Source organism: Mya arenaria, chromosome 7 (genome assembly GCF_026914265.1).
Source record: "Mya arenaria isolate MELC-2E11 chromosome 7, ASM2691426v1".
Taxonomy (NCBI): Eukaryota; Metazoa; Mollusca; class Bivalvia; order Myida; family Myidae; genus Mya; species Mya arenaria.
Window position 1 is genome coordinate 66,047,754 of NC_069128.1, and position 17,002 is coordinate 66,064,755.

The window sequence follows — 17,002 nt, forward strand, 5'->3', positions numbered from 1 at the left end:
TACGCTGAGCTATCGCAAAACAACCAAGTAGCCTCGTAGCATTCAAGTTTAAAAACAGTGTAAAATTTGTCATCCGATATTACTTGTTTAAGTGTTATGGATCAATATCTCTGTTTACAAATACATGGCCACTAAACGCCAGCTCCACTATTTATCGATGATGAAATGAAAATGAATTGCCGACCAATTTGTTTCAATATTGTGCGACCTGTGGTGCCAAGAACACGGTGATGAAATGCTCCAACGCGTCTTCCGTTATACATTTAGAACAACTCATAGCCAAAGCTATATCGAACTACATTCTCATTTTTTTATTTACTCGTATAAACCTCAAAAATGATAAATAAGAATCCATACTCACTGTTTACATCCATATTAAACTCATTGGCACTATGACGGAAGACGCATTGGATAATTTTTCAACACAACAAAATGTTATGTCTCAAATGATTGCCCGACGTGAAGAACCTTTCTCCCGAATCGGTCTTGTTATTTTTTTTAGATCGCCCAGCATTCCAAGTACACTTATTTGCTTACACACACCGTAAGAACATTCTGGTGCATGCACATATTCGATACAGGAGAAAAGCTCCTGGCACCACAGTTTGCACAACATTGAAACAAAATTGTAGCCAACAGGCATTAAAAGTGTTCTAACTCGGTACTACATATCGAAGTATGTCCGTTTGATAAGTTATCAAATAAAATATAAATCAACCTCAAGTGTGTAAAAGTAGACACCAGGCACAGCTGCATCACGGACATTTCGACAGCTCATTTTCATTCCACCTCCAAGTGGCGGAGCTGGCGGTTAGTGGCCGTGAAGTAATTATTCAAATAAAGACCTGGCGAAGAGGTATATCGATTCAAATATGTAGTGGATGATACAAGGGAAACCAAAGATTGCGTTCATGTCAGGACACAGAAATATGATGAACTTAGTGTTTATAAAATAAATTTCTGATGTACCAATATACGGACTTGTAAAAGGTACACCTTTTCTAGTTCATCAAAAGTAAGTTAAGCAAATCTTGAGTGATTTTCAATTGAAACATTTTAAAAATTTACGTTCGATTTCAAGTTTAAACCTTTTCAAAATGGTGAAATTTATAAAGAACAAACTAAGCCTTCTTGAAGCTACATTGAGGTGTAATCCGAACTCTTTACATATCATCAGTCTTTAATCGTTACTGTGGGTTGCAGTGGCTGTTGACCCAATGTTTTTTGAAATGCTTCCTTTATCATCGAATATTGTTTAGTGCATCGATATGATAAACGTAGGACTTCCAGTTCTGCCATCGTTGCTGACGTTCGATATAAGGAACTTGAACTTGGCAGCTCCTTACTGCATAAGAACTCATCTTAGCAGTCAATAAGTGTTTCTTAAAAAATGATTTTGTATGATGGTCGACAATATATCATCATATCAAAATCAGTAATTGCAATGCACGAGATATACATGTATGTTCCCTGTTTGAGACGAATTCAGGTCAATGAAATAGTTTACATACATTTACATCATTGAAATTTAAAAGAAATGCAACGAGATATATCTAACACCTATTGTTTTATTACAGACAAAATTTCTCTTTTTCCTTGATTTGTGCGGTTGTTCCATGTTTCTTGTGTGTTATATTTTGCTTTTGGGTTCTATGTCTTTGGCGTTTACCCTGTGCCAATAATCGGGTTTTACGTTTAAACTTTAGCTACTGAGCTTGTTTGTGTAGTTTTGCATATAAATTTTGAATGAGACACTCTCAAGTTAATGGAATTTATATTATATTTGTTGTATAAGCTTGTATGCAAATCTTTCATGGACAATAAATAACCATTAACGGTCATGGTCATGGTGAACTTTTCTTAAAACACGCGCTTTACGTCAGATATCCAGAATGCTTTTTCTCCCACCTCAGATAAGTAGATCCAATAATTTTACCATGCTACAAATTCTAATCTTGCCCACGGGCGAAGATAAAATGCCCGTATAGAACTCCTTTATTGATGGTCACCACATTGTAATCACCCCCCTTGTTGAAGACTGTCATTTGTAGCATCATGAAAATCTTGTCTTGTGGCAATATTTAGAACGCTAATTAATTATTTCTCGCTTCAAATGTCATCATAAAACAGTTTTCATGCACCGTTCAAGAAATAATGATTCACTCTCCTTAGAAATATTTAAAGACCGATTTGACTATTAACATAATCTGAATCACTGCGCGCGTATCCATGACAACCACAAATTATCGCATATCCGTACGAAATTATTTTCACCAAGCACAAAAGAGTTCCAGCAAAAAAAAATACATTTTTACTTAATTTTGTTTGACTCAGGTGGGAGAAAAAGCATCTACCATAGCCGCTCGTGTAAGATAGGTTCATCCCAACCCTCGCACAGTAAACTCAGTAAACCTCGTTTCCGCAAAACACCCTACGCTCGGGTCAGAATAAACCTATCTTACACTCTCGGCCATGGAAGATACTTATAATCCTAAGGTTCTCAAACGTTGATCGATTATATGGAATTTCCAGTAGATAAACCCTATTTTTGACGTCAAAAGTCTAAGCTGTGTTAAATTGGTATAACATTTGGTTCGAAAACATTAGGCATTTTCAGACAGACGACAAATCCATTTCACGGAATTCTAGTTGTCGCGTGTCTTGTAAAAAGAAGTCGAATATATCAGTTGCATGCCCATCGGAAGAGGCTTTATTGACCACAGTCTCTGTCAGAAAATGTGAAAAATCATTTAACTGCTAAAGCCTTAAAAATGCAGTTAGGGATCGTCTTTGCAAATCCAAAGTCAGACCTTTGCCAACTTAACATGCACCTTTTATTTCAAAATACAATATAACCTTGAATTAAGCCAGTCTAGAAAAATAACATGCATGCTGATATTTAATGTCAGCGTTCAATTTGTTTAAGACAGTTGAATAATTGACATGCTTATTTCAACAAATCAAGCTAAAATAATTTTCACAAACATTTGCCTTTCCCCCAACAACGCTTAATTTAAGAAAGTATAATTTATATAAAATATCAATTGAATGTCAGTAGTGCCAAGTATGCAGTCATTTCCCATACATTATTGATCATATTTACTTGTTTGTTATTGTTGGTCTGTATTTCAGGATCGAATGCACCTAAAACATGGCCTTTAGTGAGGAATTTGGAGGGGAAAATTACGCGAAAATTTGTAAGATACAGGCAATAGTCGTAGAAGTACAAAAGGCTCTGCTAGTTCAAGAGACTAGAATAAACGGAAACACTATTGATCAGTTCCTCTTAAACAACAAAAAAGATATACTGAACTTTGATATTGGGAAGCGTTTCAACACCGTTCTGTTCCCGAAAGGAAATCAAACCACTGATCTAGACAAATGGGATCTTACATTGTTCTGTTTGATTTTAGGAAATGTATGCAAATTGCCTTCTACACAAGACAACGATGTAAATCAAGTACGAATAACGCGAAACGTTATTCACCATTTACCAAAGCCAAGTATAAGCGATAGCGATTATCTTAAATTTGCAAATGTCTTCAAAAAATTCATTGCAAATGCATTGAATTATATGAATGATCAAAACTTGAAGGCAATTATCAACCAGAAGGTCGACAAAGCTGAACTACCTGTATGCAGTGAAGCTGTAGAAGCATTTCAAATGTCTCACGCATTATATTTGAAAGATAAATGCACCGTTGAGGAACTGAAAGGTAAACGCATTTGACGATTTCTTCAATACATTTTCATTTTTATTTACAGTGTTAGATTGAATTAGTTCACTACTAGAAATTATTATGCATTGCGCGAACTCGTGTAATCTTTTTATATAAAATAAACATCCAAACATATGACCGGTTTAATTACTTCACCAACGTTCGTGTCTTAGAATCCGTCTTGACGAAAGAGTATCGACAAGCTGTGTTGCTGCTTTGTTTGATAAGAAAGCTGAAACAAGTTGGATTGCTGCTTTGTTTGGTGAAAAGCTGGATTCATGCTGTTATGCTGCTTTGTTTGATGAAAAAGTAGATACAAATTATATTGATGCTTGTTTTGGTGAAAAGTTGGACACAAGCTGTAATGCCACTTTGTTTGACTGGAAGAAACACATAAGCTGTATTGTTGCTTTGTTTGATGAGAAAGTAGACACAAGCTATATTGCTGCTTTGTTTGATGCGAAAGTAGACATAAACTGTAATGCTTCTTTGTTTGATGAGAACGAAGGCACAAAAGAATTGCTGCTTCCTTTGATGAGGAAGTAGATATAATCTGTATAACTGCTTTGTTTGATAAGGAAGTATGCACAAACTGTATTTCTTCTTTGTTTGGTGAGAAAGTAGACACAAGCTGTTATGCTACTATGTTTTATAGGAAAGTAGACATCAGCTGCATTGATGCTTTGTTTGATAAGAAAGTAAGGACAAAAGTATTGCTGCTTTGTTTGATGATAAAGTAGATACAAGTTTTATTGCTGTTTTGTTTGAAGAGAAGGTAGTCACAAGTTGTATTGCTGCTTTGTTTGATGATAAAGTAGATACAAGTTTTATTGCTGTTTTGTTTGAAGAGAAGGTAGTCACAAGTTGTATTGCTGCTTTGTTTGATGATAAAGTAGATACAAGTTTTATTGCTGTTTTGTTTGAAGAGAAGGTAGTCACAAGTTGTATTGCTGCTTTGTTTGATGATAAAGTAGATACAAGTTTATTGCTGTTTTTTTAAGAGAAGGTAGTCACTAGTTGTATTGCTGCTTTGTTTGACGAGAAAGTATACACTAGCTGTATTGCTGCTTTGTTTGAAGAGAAGTAGTGTCAAGCTGTAACGCTGATTTATTTGATTAGGATATTGACATAAGCTGCATTGCTGCTTTATTCCTAGTGAAGGTAGTCACAAGCTGTAAGGCTAATTTGTTTAAAAAAGTTGTAGATACACGTTGTATTGCTGCTTTGTTTGATGAGAAAATCTGGCATATGGCCGGTTGCTGAAAATTCCTAGACATAGTTTTAATTAATAAAAAGGATTGTACCCCTTGAAAATTTGCCTAAGCTATTGTAGTATAGACTTACAATGCATATGAAATTAAACAACTGGCCATTTGATTCTTTCATATTATTTAAATTGTAAAATATTTAAATAATAATTGTTAAACACACTTTACACTGGTATGCTTGTATCTTCTGTTGGGACATGAAAATCGAATCGAATTACACATGAGTCTATAAGTTATTGATATCCACGTTTAAACAGAAACCTATTCTCAATTCACAGGACCAACATTTTTATTGTTAGATTTTATTCCTGAGGAATGATGAAATGTAATTCAAAATGAATTATGTATTTCAATTTGGCAACACTCATATGAGCGCCGTTGACCGTGATGATAGGCAATATTTACAGAAATACTTTGTTTTACTGAACTTTTCAGAACACATGAACGGTCACAATTATAATGTGCTTAAAGAATTTGAAGCTCTTAAAGCTGCTTTATGCACACTTCCAGAGAAAATCATATCGCAGATAAAGCCGCCACGTAAGTTTCAAATATCTTCAATTGTGTCCAAGAGTTTTGAAGTTGCAGTCAAAATCAAATATTGATATTATATAATATTCGTCAACAATAATTTGGTTCAAACTTTAAATCTAAGTCCGATTATGGTTTCTTCGTTAATAATTCGACGGGTACCGCTCACTGAAAAGGCAATAATTTACTTTTGATCGTACATTTATTTAGTTGTTGATCGACTTCAAAGAATGCGTTTGTGTATTTAACAAGCTTTTTATTCTGTTATTGTTATTTATTCTTATAGAGAAACACTAACATATAAACACCCCTAAACATATTATCACTTTAACAACGTCAGTGTAAACGCATTCCAAGCCATGCTCTATCAAGGTTTATTTTAGTAAAATGTGTTATTTGATGTCTTTGTCACAGAAGAAGTAAGCTTTAAGCTACTACTGAAAAATTGCAACCCAGAAGAAGAAAAGGAATTGTCGGAAGAACAAGTGAGACTATTCGACACTGAGATAAAAGATAAAAGCATTGAATTGTCCCATGACGACTGCACAAAGGCTAAGGATGCTGTGAGGTCACTTGTTAAACGTCTTAAAAACAAAGGAGGTAAGCAAAACAATACGGTTTCTGAGTTGGTCCTTATCGTTTTGTTTATGCCGTTAAAATACGTAAAATTTAATCGTCGCTAGGAGGGATTGCTAGATTTCCCCCGATGGCAATTTGACAGCACTATTTAAGTTCTTATTGATTAAGCTATATAATTACAATGAATTTCCACTATATAACTGCGGTTAGCGATAAAATCGAATGTTATCGTTCAAAATATCTTGATCTTCTGAACTTATCTAGGTTCGACAATGCAAAACACGCGTTGATATTTATGTTTTATATATTCCGTTTCAGTTGAGCCAACAAACGCTACACACGGATGCGTTTGTATGTTCGTTCGCTTCAAGGACTTTTCATCGTACATGGATTTTTTCGAGAAAATACTGCATGGAAAAACAAACAAATTTTCAAATCCACTGCAGAATTTACTACGAAGCTGTTATAAAAATGACGATTTGAAAGTAGAGATGGTCATGAATGCTGAGCAAATATTATTTTGCTTTGAGCATACACGTAAAGTTTGAAAATGGCTGTTTTAAAATATTTATATGACAATTTTTTACTTAATACACCTGAAAAGGTAAAGAAATTAAATCGTAACATTTCTTGTGATCGCATGCACTTCACCTTATCATTTAATCACTTATCGTAAGAAACAGTTCCTAAGATTAACAATCATATCGACTCTAGGCTTTTGTGAAATAAATGTATAGTTGTTAGTTGTAATATACAACATGTTTAGTAAAAAAGTGTATAACTAAATAATTTTTGCTATTGGTTTTCAGTGAAATGTTTGAAAGATGCACGTGAATGTGCTATTACCAATAGCGCGGACAAACACGCCCAAAAACCTGTACTCAGCAAGGATCCATCGGGTATGTTACTAAATACGGATTCAAATGTAACTCGTGAGCAAAGGAAATTTACTGTATAGTTCATCTTTGTTATAGTCTGGTCATGTATAAACAAATGACAAGGTGTGGTCAGTTTTAACACTACTATATTTAGATTTACGTTAGAATAGAGCAACGACTCCAGTGTAATTTACTCTGATATGCACCAATATAATATTATTATGTTTGACCTCTTGTTCAGAATATTTATGTTATATTTAAAAGTTAATTGTATATACACATATCAGGATCGTCCATAAACATTAAATTAAACATTGCCGTTCATATTGTAACCATATAATGCATCTGTATTTCTCTATTCTAACGTTTATGTCAGATCTTTTGGTATTTTAAATTATATATAGTTTGTGCACTTCCTAAGACTCATACATTTTAGATCAGAACAAATTGTTTTGTGGAACAGTTCATGTACATTACTTATCAGATATTTAACAAACAACACCCGGGTTTTATAAAGTATTATAATTATTTAAGCTTTTGATTTTGTATTTAATTAAGACTCTTGAAATAATAATTTGACTAGCCTTCTTTAAATGAAATAGCTGTAGGGACTAGCGCTAAACTATAATTATCACTATAGGCAGCTCAGATTAATTGCCATAAACACAATATACTAGGCCAACTATTTGATACTCTGTGTCAATGGTTAAAGCTTTATTAATTAATTAAATTATTTAAGCTTTTGATGTTGTATATACTAATATGATGTCTCTGAAAATAAGAACTTGGACTAGACTTGATGTTAATTCATTTTTTCTACTTTTATTGATCACTATGATCAGCTCTGCATAATTGCCATAACTATAATATATTAGGTCAACTATTTGATACGTAGTCTAGAACTCTACTCTTTACTGGTTTTACCTGAAGTGATTTAACTATTAGGACTTAAACAAATAAATCTTGACTGTTTAGCAAACCTTTTGTTATGTTACCAAGACAAGTGTTTATTCACAAAACTTCTTGCGTATCAAGTGTGGTAAAATACTTCAATATTGTTCACTAACTCGCGAGTTTCCTTAAGCAAAAATATATTTTAGTATACGAATCGCCTTTGTTTAACATAATCTCTTTTTTCAGACCCTTTCGAAATCACGGAGTCAGATATCATTATGTCAACATTTGAGTCCGAGCTTCATAAAATAAGTGATCTATACCTTACTAAAAGTGTGGAACAAAAATGTCAACATGCTCTTAAAGCCGCCATAGAAAAAATAGGTATCTATTTTCATTACTTGATTGTTAATAAGTTTATTACGATTTAGTACGACAATCACGCAAAATAACACACTTTTATGTAGACTATCAAAATGCTTATTCACAAACTGTTGTTTCTGGACGTATGTTAGTATAACATCCTCCATGCAAAATTATTAGATGATTATTTCCGTTTTAACGATCCCAGAACAACAATCGCTTTTGAAAGAAGCAAAATAAAAGGAACTGATCGTCCAAACAAAATCAAACTGTTTGTAGCAGAAAATGAATTACATTCAGGTTATTTTGCGGCTTTTGTCAATTGTCGTTTTTATATATCTAGTTTAGCATGTTTCAGCAGCGTTGTGTGCGTTAGAAATAACAATGAAAAAAGAGACAAGCCCTGCAGACAATACTTTATTAACGAGCCTGTCAAATGGCAAAGTGACGTAACTTCCGGAACATGACTGTAATTTGTCCGTGTTCATTATGGGTTATCGGGATTTGTGTTGTGTGTTGTAATAGTCATACGCTGAGCGTAAACATCCCCAAGACAGGAAGATGTATGACGTGTATTATGTAAGCGTTGTTGTTTCAAAGTGAAAGAGAAATATATGTGTTTAGCATATGTTTTGCTTTTCAGTTTACAGCGACCTTCGCAGCAACAAACATACAGAATCTGAACTGGTGCAACATTACTCCACAAAGGATATGAAAGCCGAACAAGTAAGTTAAGAACACCCGAAGACTAAAGAAAGTAGACTATTTCGTTCCTTCTTGATATTTTTAAACTGTTAAATATTTTGCCGCGGTGAAATACTTAAATATGGTGGCATTATTATTTTAACAATTATAGTTATAAAAGTCTAATAAGGACAGATTCATAGTCAATTGGTGATAAGTGTTGTTGTACGTGATCGGCCTTTCTGTTCATTTTTATTTTCATTCTAAGATACTCACGGAAAAACGTATTCAGATATTTTATCGAATTTTGAAATGTACTAATAATTATACTAAATAGAACGTTCTTATACAACCGAAGTGTTGCATTTTAACCCTGCTGAAAGTTAACGCACGTTATATGTCGTTCACAACGAGGAGAAATGGACAATACACACACATACAATCACAAAAAAAGGCTTATCTGTATAAAGAATGAAAAACTAACAAAGGAAAAAAGAATGTTAGAATCTCGAAAATGAACTTAAAAAACTCAATATCTTAGCAGTAATATACATGCTATGTTCGATGATAGTTTGAAAGGATTTCCCGAGACAATTGACCAAGACAATTACAAAATAATGCCTAAGAACCTACGTACGTCAACACTCAACACGAAAAATATTAATCATATATATTAGGAAATGGGACATTACGGGAAAAGGGCATTGTGGGGCAACGGAAGTTGGAAAGGTCTTAAAGAGACGAGAGATGATATCATTACTATTCCTACCAGAATAATTTTATTTTCAACATCAGGTTAGAGAGAGAGAGAGAGAGAGACAGACAGTGAAAGATGTATATATATGTATATATATATATATATATATATATATATATATATATATATATATATATATATGAACTTAGATGAATATATATATATATATACATGTATTTATACGGAATCGTTGTAATGTATGAACTTCAGTATTCGATAAAATAAATGATTTGTTATTCTATTTTAGCAGCTGATACCTGCCAACAGGCATGTGTTGTCACTATTAAAATGCTTGCGAGTTGACGAGATTATTAAGCAGACAGAGTACGATTGTGAAGACATCTTCGAATTTGATAAAATTGATACGGACAACTATCAATATCGATATGAACCGGCATTAATCAAAAACGTTGTGTCACATATTGTGAAATTAAGAGACGATGCTTTGTCGATGCAGCAGGCAGTGCAAAAAGAAATGGAAGAGAGATTTGGTAAATATAATCAAACATCCATTTTAGAATTATATACTCAGTATAGTTATTGACCAACTTTTAAACCGAACATTTTGTCTTATTCACTGTTTGTGTAGTTGATCCCTCTTTAATATTAGTTTACTTGCGGAAAGTTTGTTTATTGCATTTCTTGATCCTCAATGTTAAAACTTGGGTCAGCAAGCATTGTCGAGTTTGTTTAAAAAAATGTGTAGACTAACTTAACAATGATAATGAATTTCGTTTCCACTATTGATATAATTCAATAAGGCGATATATATATATATATATATATATATATATATTTCTGAAGCGTACTCGTTAAGATTTAACGCTGTGTTCTGCTATACCTTATACTTTATAATTCCGTAAAATTTATATCGATGCAGGTTGGTATGGAAAGAGGGCTTCGTTATTGTCATTTAGAAGGGATTTACTGGCAATATCGTGGATTATTGTTTGGGTATCAATCTGGTCAAATACTCCTATAATGATGGAGGCTGCCGGTAGAACTGAAATACTTATTGCATTGACGTCGTTTGGGATGTTTATGTCGAACAGCGTATCATTCTCCATTCTACGTGTTATTCGAGGCATAAACTATTTGATGTGGGTATAACAAAGTGTTTTCAGACCCATGCGATAGTCTGAAACAATCAAACTTCATTTTACACGCATTCTTTAATAAAAGAGGGCCTATGGAATCACGTTTTGTCTTAAAAATCTAGAAATTGTTTGTTGTCACGCACGCTCATGGTTGGTAAATAAATATTCCAATCCGTTTTTCTAGAAAACACAAAATTTTACACTCAATATACTCTTTAGCAATGCACCAGTACAAGCATCTTAAGTGACTTCTTTTTTTAGGAATGCACTGGGATTCAATTACCGGAAAATTATAGGAATACTCACAGAAAAAATCGGTAAATAACCTAGTGTTATTACATAACAGTAAATAATAAGAGCCAAAATTTGGATACTAACTTTGAATACTAAACGCTATTGATCTGCACAGTAAGGCATAATGTTTTCAAAGAAAACTGTTAACATTTGTCGTTTTTCTTCGACATCGGTGAGGACACGAAATGAATATAACATATTGATGTTATCCCATTAACTGAGCCTTGACGAATTTTCATCAATAAAGATAACGAGTTAATTAGTATTGATTTATTACAAAAAATAATGATAATGAATTTATTATGAAAAACACTAATTTAATCATTAATAACGCTGAATATATAATACGTCGATATACAGCGCGTTCATGTTTTATGCTATGCGTTAATGGCGTCTTGTTAAAGGTTATTTAACCAGATGTATTTAGCCACAGTTGGCAATTTCGATTATCTTCAGTTAACGATATAAATGAATATGTTACATCAGGATTTTTAATTGTGATATACATCTAGATAAAGGGATGGTAATCCCCGATACGTACCCAATTTTGGTTTAACGTTATGTTAGGCTAAACTTTATAACTCCGTCTTTAACAGGGGTGGACTCGTATAGGAGGAAGGTTTCGATATTCTATCCGAATACGGATGCACATTGGTGGCAAGTAGTACCGATGGTAGTGGCAATAGTGGCGATAACGGGGATAATGATGCCGATTGTCTACTGTTTACTTCCTGCAGAAAAGTGGGAGATGATGAATTTTTCGATGCGTTTGTTTCTGTTAGCGGTGTCAGTGACGTTAATCGTGTCTACCTTACTGGACGTTTTAGGAATTACAAGACACATGGAATATATAAGGTCTCCCAGACAGATAAGGTCAATTTAATGAAACAAAGTCCATTTCACGAACGAATGATCTGTAGAATCAGACTATTATTTAAAAATTAAGACACTATTTTCTTTAGTCACACACACTCATGATTGCTGAATAAATATCAAGACAGTATGATATAATACACCGGTACCAGCACCTCTAATGATTGGTGTTTTCAGGAATAGGCTGTCAGCTGAATTCAAACACCGGAAAATGCTGGGAAAAGCCATAGCAGAAATAGGTAAACCACCAAATTCGATTACATGAGTGGTATTGAACAGTTTGCGAAAAAGACGGTAATAACTCCTATTGCTATGGTCAATATTTGGATACTTACCTTGGATGTTTGTAACAAATGTATTTTTCTGCGACTACGGTGTAACAAGCTTAAACATTGGTTAAAGTTAAAGAAACGATTTAAATAGTAAATAATATGACTAGTTCATGCTACTACCCGCTGACTGAGCTCTTGGACAGGCAACATGTGACGACGACATACACGAACAACTTTCACCTAAACAATTCGTGAAGAAAAGATGTCGGTGTAACACGGCCCGCAATGGCACTTATGATCAGTTACAACCCGAGAGCATTGGTACAATCATATTCCTAACTGTGTCATAACATGCTTCGAATTTACTTTTTTATTACAGAGCAACTGAAAGATCCCTCATCGTTTTACCAAAAAATGAATTCTGAGTTTTCGACCTTCGTGGGTTACGTCGACATTTTGTACGATACGTTTAAGGTAATCGATCATAGGTTTTAGATTAACAATGTCATGTTGATTCCTAAACATGCATGTTGTTCATAGTTCGTGGCTCATCTTTATATTTAGGAAATGTATGGGACGCGGCCAGCTCTTTTAAATCCTAATCTGTCGGTATCAAGTTTTGATAAAGCCATCTAATTTTACTAGTGCTGTAGTAGTGTACTGTGTAAAGTGATGGAAGGATGACAATCGACTTTGATACGCTTTATATGCTTGTATTTCTTTTTAGATCACCTGAGCTTGAAGTGCACCAAGCTATTGTGATGCGTCATTGTCCGTACTTCTTCACTTATTCGTCGTCAATATTTTTTCTTCAAAAGACATCTCTTTCTTAACCACAAAGACAAGTTTAACCAAACTTCTCAGGAATGTTCAGTGAATTGCCTTATTTTGTTTCCAAAGCATGCTCCTGGAGTCAATATTAACCGTGCCTCCGCCACTTGTTTTTCGAGACTTGTTCGTAAGGAAATATTGAAGAATATTTTTCTCAAAAGCTGCATTTCTATATCCTGATCTATTTACTAAGTGGATTTTATAGTAGTCCTTTATCAACTTTCCTCAAAACACATTTCTTAGCAACCATTGATCTCCAATCACAAACTTCCTAGTCAACAATCGTTTTTTCTTAGTGATCTATGACTTTCTTAGCAGCATTCCTTTTTCTTTACAATGATAAGCACTCTATCAACCAACAACTTCTTGAGCAAACATATTTATTCTAAGAAGCCAACTTGATTAGAAGCCATATTTTGTTCAAGCAACCAATGCCTATCTTGGCAGCCAATGCCTTCCGTAGCAATACCTTGCTTTCGGTCTTTCTTAAGGATCTCATGTGAGCGACATATTGTTCTGCTAGTGTGTAAAAATGGATCGGGTTCGGTTAAACTGAAATTCATACATAGAAAATTAGAGAACAGCTCTTTGCAAGTACGACAGGGCAACAATGAATAGAATCAAATAGTTACACATCATATCACATGCGTACTATTTATAGTACTGGTTTCCTTTTCAGGACGTCGAGAAGGAGATGCGTGTGCCGATGCCATATTCCACCTGGAAACATACTGAGAAAATGCCAAAATGGCGATTGGGTGATGTGAAGGTAAAACAACGCACTTTTGGGCCTTATAACTTATTCAATATTCACTTCACGTTCTCACCGAATTTCTTAAAATTATACACAACGAGCGTGAATCGCGAGTTACACGATGGTTGGGTGTGAAACCTGTTTTAAACCATATTGTTATTCTGACCTATTCTTTATATATATATATATATATTAATGACATAACCTTTGAAATTGAAAATTCCTTGATTGACTTATATGCTGATGATACTACGCTATATGCAAAAAGTTTAAATAAGCAGGATATTGAACGTTCGTTGCATTTAAATTTAGATATGGTATCGGATTGGTGCAAAGTAAACATCATGCCAATATATCCACAAAAAACTAATTGCATGTTGCTGAGTTCAAATGCAAAGTTAAGAAATGCATGTGCACTCAAATTATTCGTAGAAAAAGTATTTATTAAAAAGGTAACTTCGCAGAATTGCTTGGAATTGGTATTGATTCATCATTGTCGTGGAATCTGCAGGTTGAATTTATCTGCAAGAAATTAACTGCAAAGATAGCCCTTTTAAAAAGACTCAATTACTTTTTAACGGATCAAATGAGACAATTGTTTCATAAATCGTATATTCTTCCTATGTTTGACTATTGTTGTAGCGTTTGGGGGAAAAGTAAGCAAACGCAAATGAGACGAATCAACATGCTTCAAAAAAGAGCTGCAAAAATTACCCTCTTAAAGCCTATTAGAACGCCATCGCATGAGTTATTAAAAAAAAATAGAATGGCTTCAATTTGAATACCGTTGCAGATATCAAACGGCTGTTATGGTATTTAAATCTATTAATGATATTACACCGAGTTAAATGAAAGACATTATTAAGATATCTAGAAATACAAGATATCTTACGATCTTCTACGCGATAAGACATTGCTCACATTCGACATAAAACTCAATACAAGAAACACTCGTTTGCATGCTTCAGTGGGAAAGTTTGGAATTTTTTACCAGAAGAAATACTTAAGTCTAACACAGAAAAGACAATTAAAACCCGCTTCAAGAAGTTCTATTTGCATCATCAATCGTAAAATCCGTGTAAAAATTGTATGCATAATTCCATGCATACCACTGGTATAGTTTATACATTATGTATATGTTGAGTAAGGTGTTAAATAAATGTGTGACTGACCTACTTACTCAGTTAAACAATTTTGATGAGATTTCTTGTTAACATTTAGGTACAAATTGATGTATTATTAAGCATTGATGTGTTAAATGAATGTATGATATTCACGTTTCTTTATGTTTTCGTATTACATTTTAATACGTACCTTGCTTGTATTTCTTTTTAGCTCACCTGAGCTTGAAGTGCATCAAGAGTTAGCTATTGTGATGCGTCATTGTCCGTACTTCTTCACTTTTTCGTCGTCAATATTTTCCTTCAAACGACATTTCTTTCAAAACCACCAAGACAATTTCAACCAAACCCCACAGGAATGTTCAGTGAATTGCCTTATTTTGTTTCCAAAGCATGCTCCTGTAGTCAATACTAACCGTGCCCCCTGCCACTTGTTTAAAGGGACTTGTATATAAGGAAATATTTAAGAATCTTTTTCTCCAAAGCTGCATTTCTATATCCTGATCTATTAACTAAGTAGATTTTATAGTAGTCCTTTTTCAACTTTCATCAAAATACATTTCTTAGCAACCATTGATCTCCATAGCAATCACAAACATCATAGTCAACAATCGTTTTTTCTTAGTGATCTATGACTTTCTAAGCAGTAGTTTGTTTCCCTAGCAGCATTCCTTTTTCTTAACAACGATAGACACTCTGAACAACCAACAATTTATTTAGCAACTATATTTATTCTAAGTAGCCAACTTGATTAGAAGCCATATTTTGTTCTAGCAATCAATGCCTATCTTGGCAGCCAATTCCTTCCGTAGCAATACCTTGCTTTCGGTCTTTCTTCAGGATCTCATGTGAGCGACATATTGTTCTGCTAGTACGAGAGGGCAACCATGAATAGAATCAAATAGTTACACATCATATCACATGCGTACTATTTATAGTACTGGTTTCCTTTTCAGGACTTCGAGAAGGAGATGCGTGTGCTGATGCAATATTCCACCTGGAGACATACTGAGAAAATGACAAAACAGCAATTGGAGGATGTGAAGGTAAAACAACGCACTTTTGGGCCTTATAACTTATTTAATATTCACTTCACGTTCTCACCGAATTTCTTAAAATTATACACAACGAGCGTGAATCGCGAGTTACACGATGGTTGGGTGTGAAACCTGTTTTAAACCAAAGTGTTATTCTGACCATGTTATATGATGGGTGCATATTTTGGAAACGTGTTATATTTTGCAAGCATGCAACTATTTTGCAATATATGAACGGTATAATCCATGAGTACTGGTTTCCGTTTTGAACAGTAATTCATCTTTGAAAACAAACAAAAATCCAAGCAATCAGGGACAATGTGTTTTTATTTCATTGCATCAATTATTATTCTTGAATGAGAATTCGAGTTCGTATAAAAATTCGTTCGCGATAATTGTCTAGCTATCTAGTTAATAATCGCGTTACTCTTTTGGTAAGATAAATATCATAAGACAAAAACAGGCTTAAAAGTGCCCAGAACTGCCACCTATTATCCCTCTCAGCTGTACAACATTAACATTTTATCTAATTATGGTTTGCAAATTCCACTAAATAATTAACATACTGACTGGTTAACGTAAAAAGATTCGTGTTACCACTTAGCAATAAATGCATTCCAGATTCAGGCGCTAACGGGTTATCTAGTTATGGTTTGCGATTTCCACTAAACTAATTATGTTAATTTGATTAACAAGATATATAGATCCCTAGATGGACTAGTTCATACGTAAAACGTTTTTCTTTTTAGATGAGTTGGGAGGCACTAAAAGAACTAGCCACATCTCCTAGAGGCAAGGTCAAAATAATCCGTTAAAATATATCAAACGGAAGGCATTTTGTTGTTGTTGTTAGTTTTCTCATCAATAGTTTTATTGACATGATATTTGAATCATAAGGATATTTTATCCATCGTGAGTTTGAAAACATTACATATTTAACAAATGTTGTTGTTATTTTGTGTGCTTATAAGTGCTACATCTATGTACTGATATATATATATATATGTATTGTTATTCAGTATGAGGTCATGACGTTGTTATAGGATTTCC

The 17,002-nt window shown here is 33.8% G+C and overlaps 1 protein-coding gene across 2 annotated transcripts; it reads left to right on the forward strand.

Moving 5' to 3' along the window:
* Window positions 1-879: 879 nt before the first annotated feature.
* On the forward strand, window positions 880-16,941 carry LOC128240807 (uncharacterized). 2 transcript variants are annotated; one of them, XM_052957694.1, is made up of 17 exons: window positions 880-990; window positions 3,133-3,716; window positions 5,423-5,527; window positions 5,933-6,118; window positions 6,416-6,634; window positions 6,907-6,996; window positions 8,116-8,253; window positions 8,876-8,958; window positions 9,921-10,164; window positions 10,554-10,773; window positions 11,032-11,087; window positions 11,661-11,919; window positions 12,115-12,176; window positions 12,589-12,683; window positions 13,720-13,809; window positions 15,872-15,961; window positions 16,702-16,941. In XM_052957694.1, exons 2-17 carry the CDS (start codon window positions 3,152-3,154, stop codon window positions 16,765-16,767), a joined length of 2,568 nt encoding a protein of 855 aa, XP_052813654.1. In that variant the 5' UTR covers window positions 880-990; window positions 3,133-3,151; the 3' UTR covers window positions 16,768-16,941. The 2 variants fall into 2 exon arrangements, with proteins under 2 accessions (XP_052813654.1, XP_052813655.1); XM_052957695.1 differs by having other exon boundaries at window positions 9,924-10,164.
* Window positions 16,942-17,002: the final 61 nt, after the last annotated feature.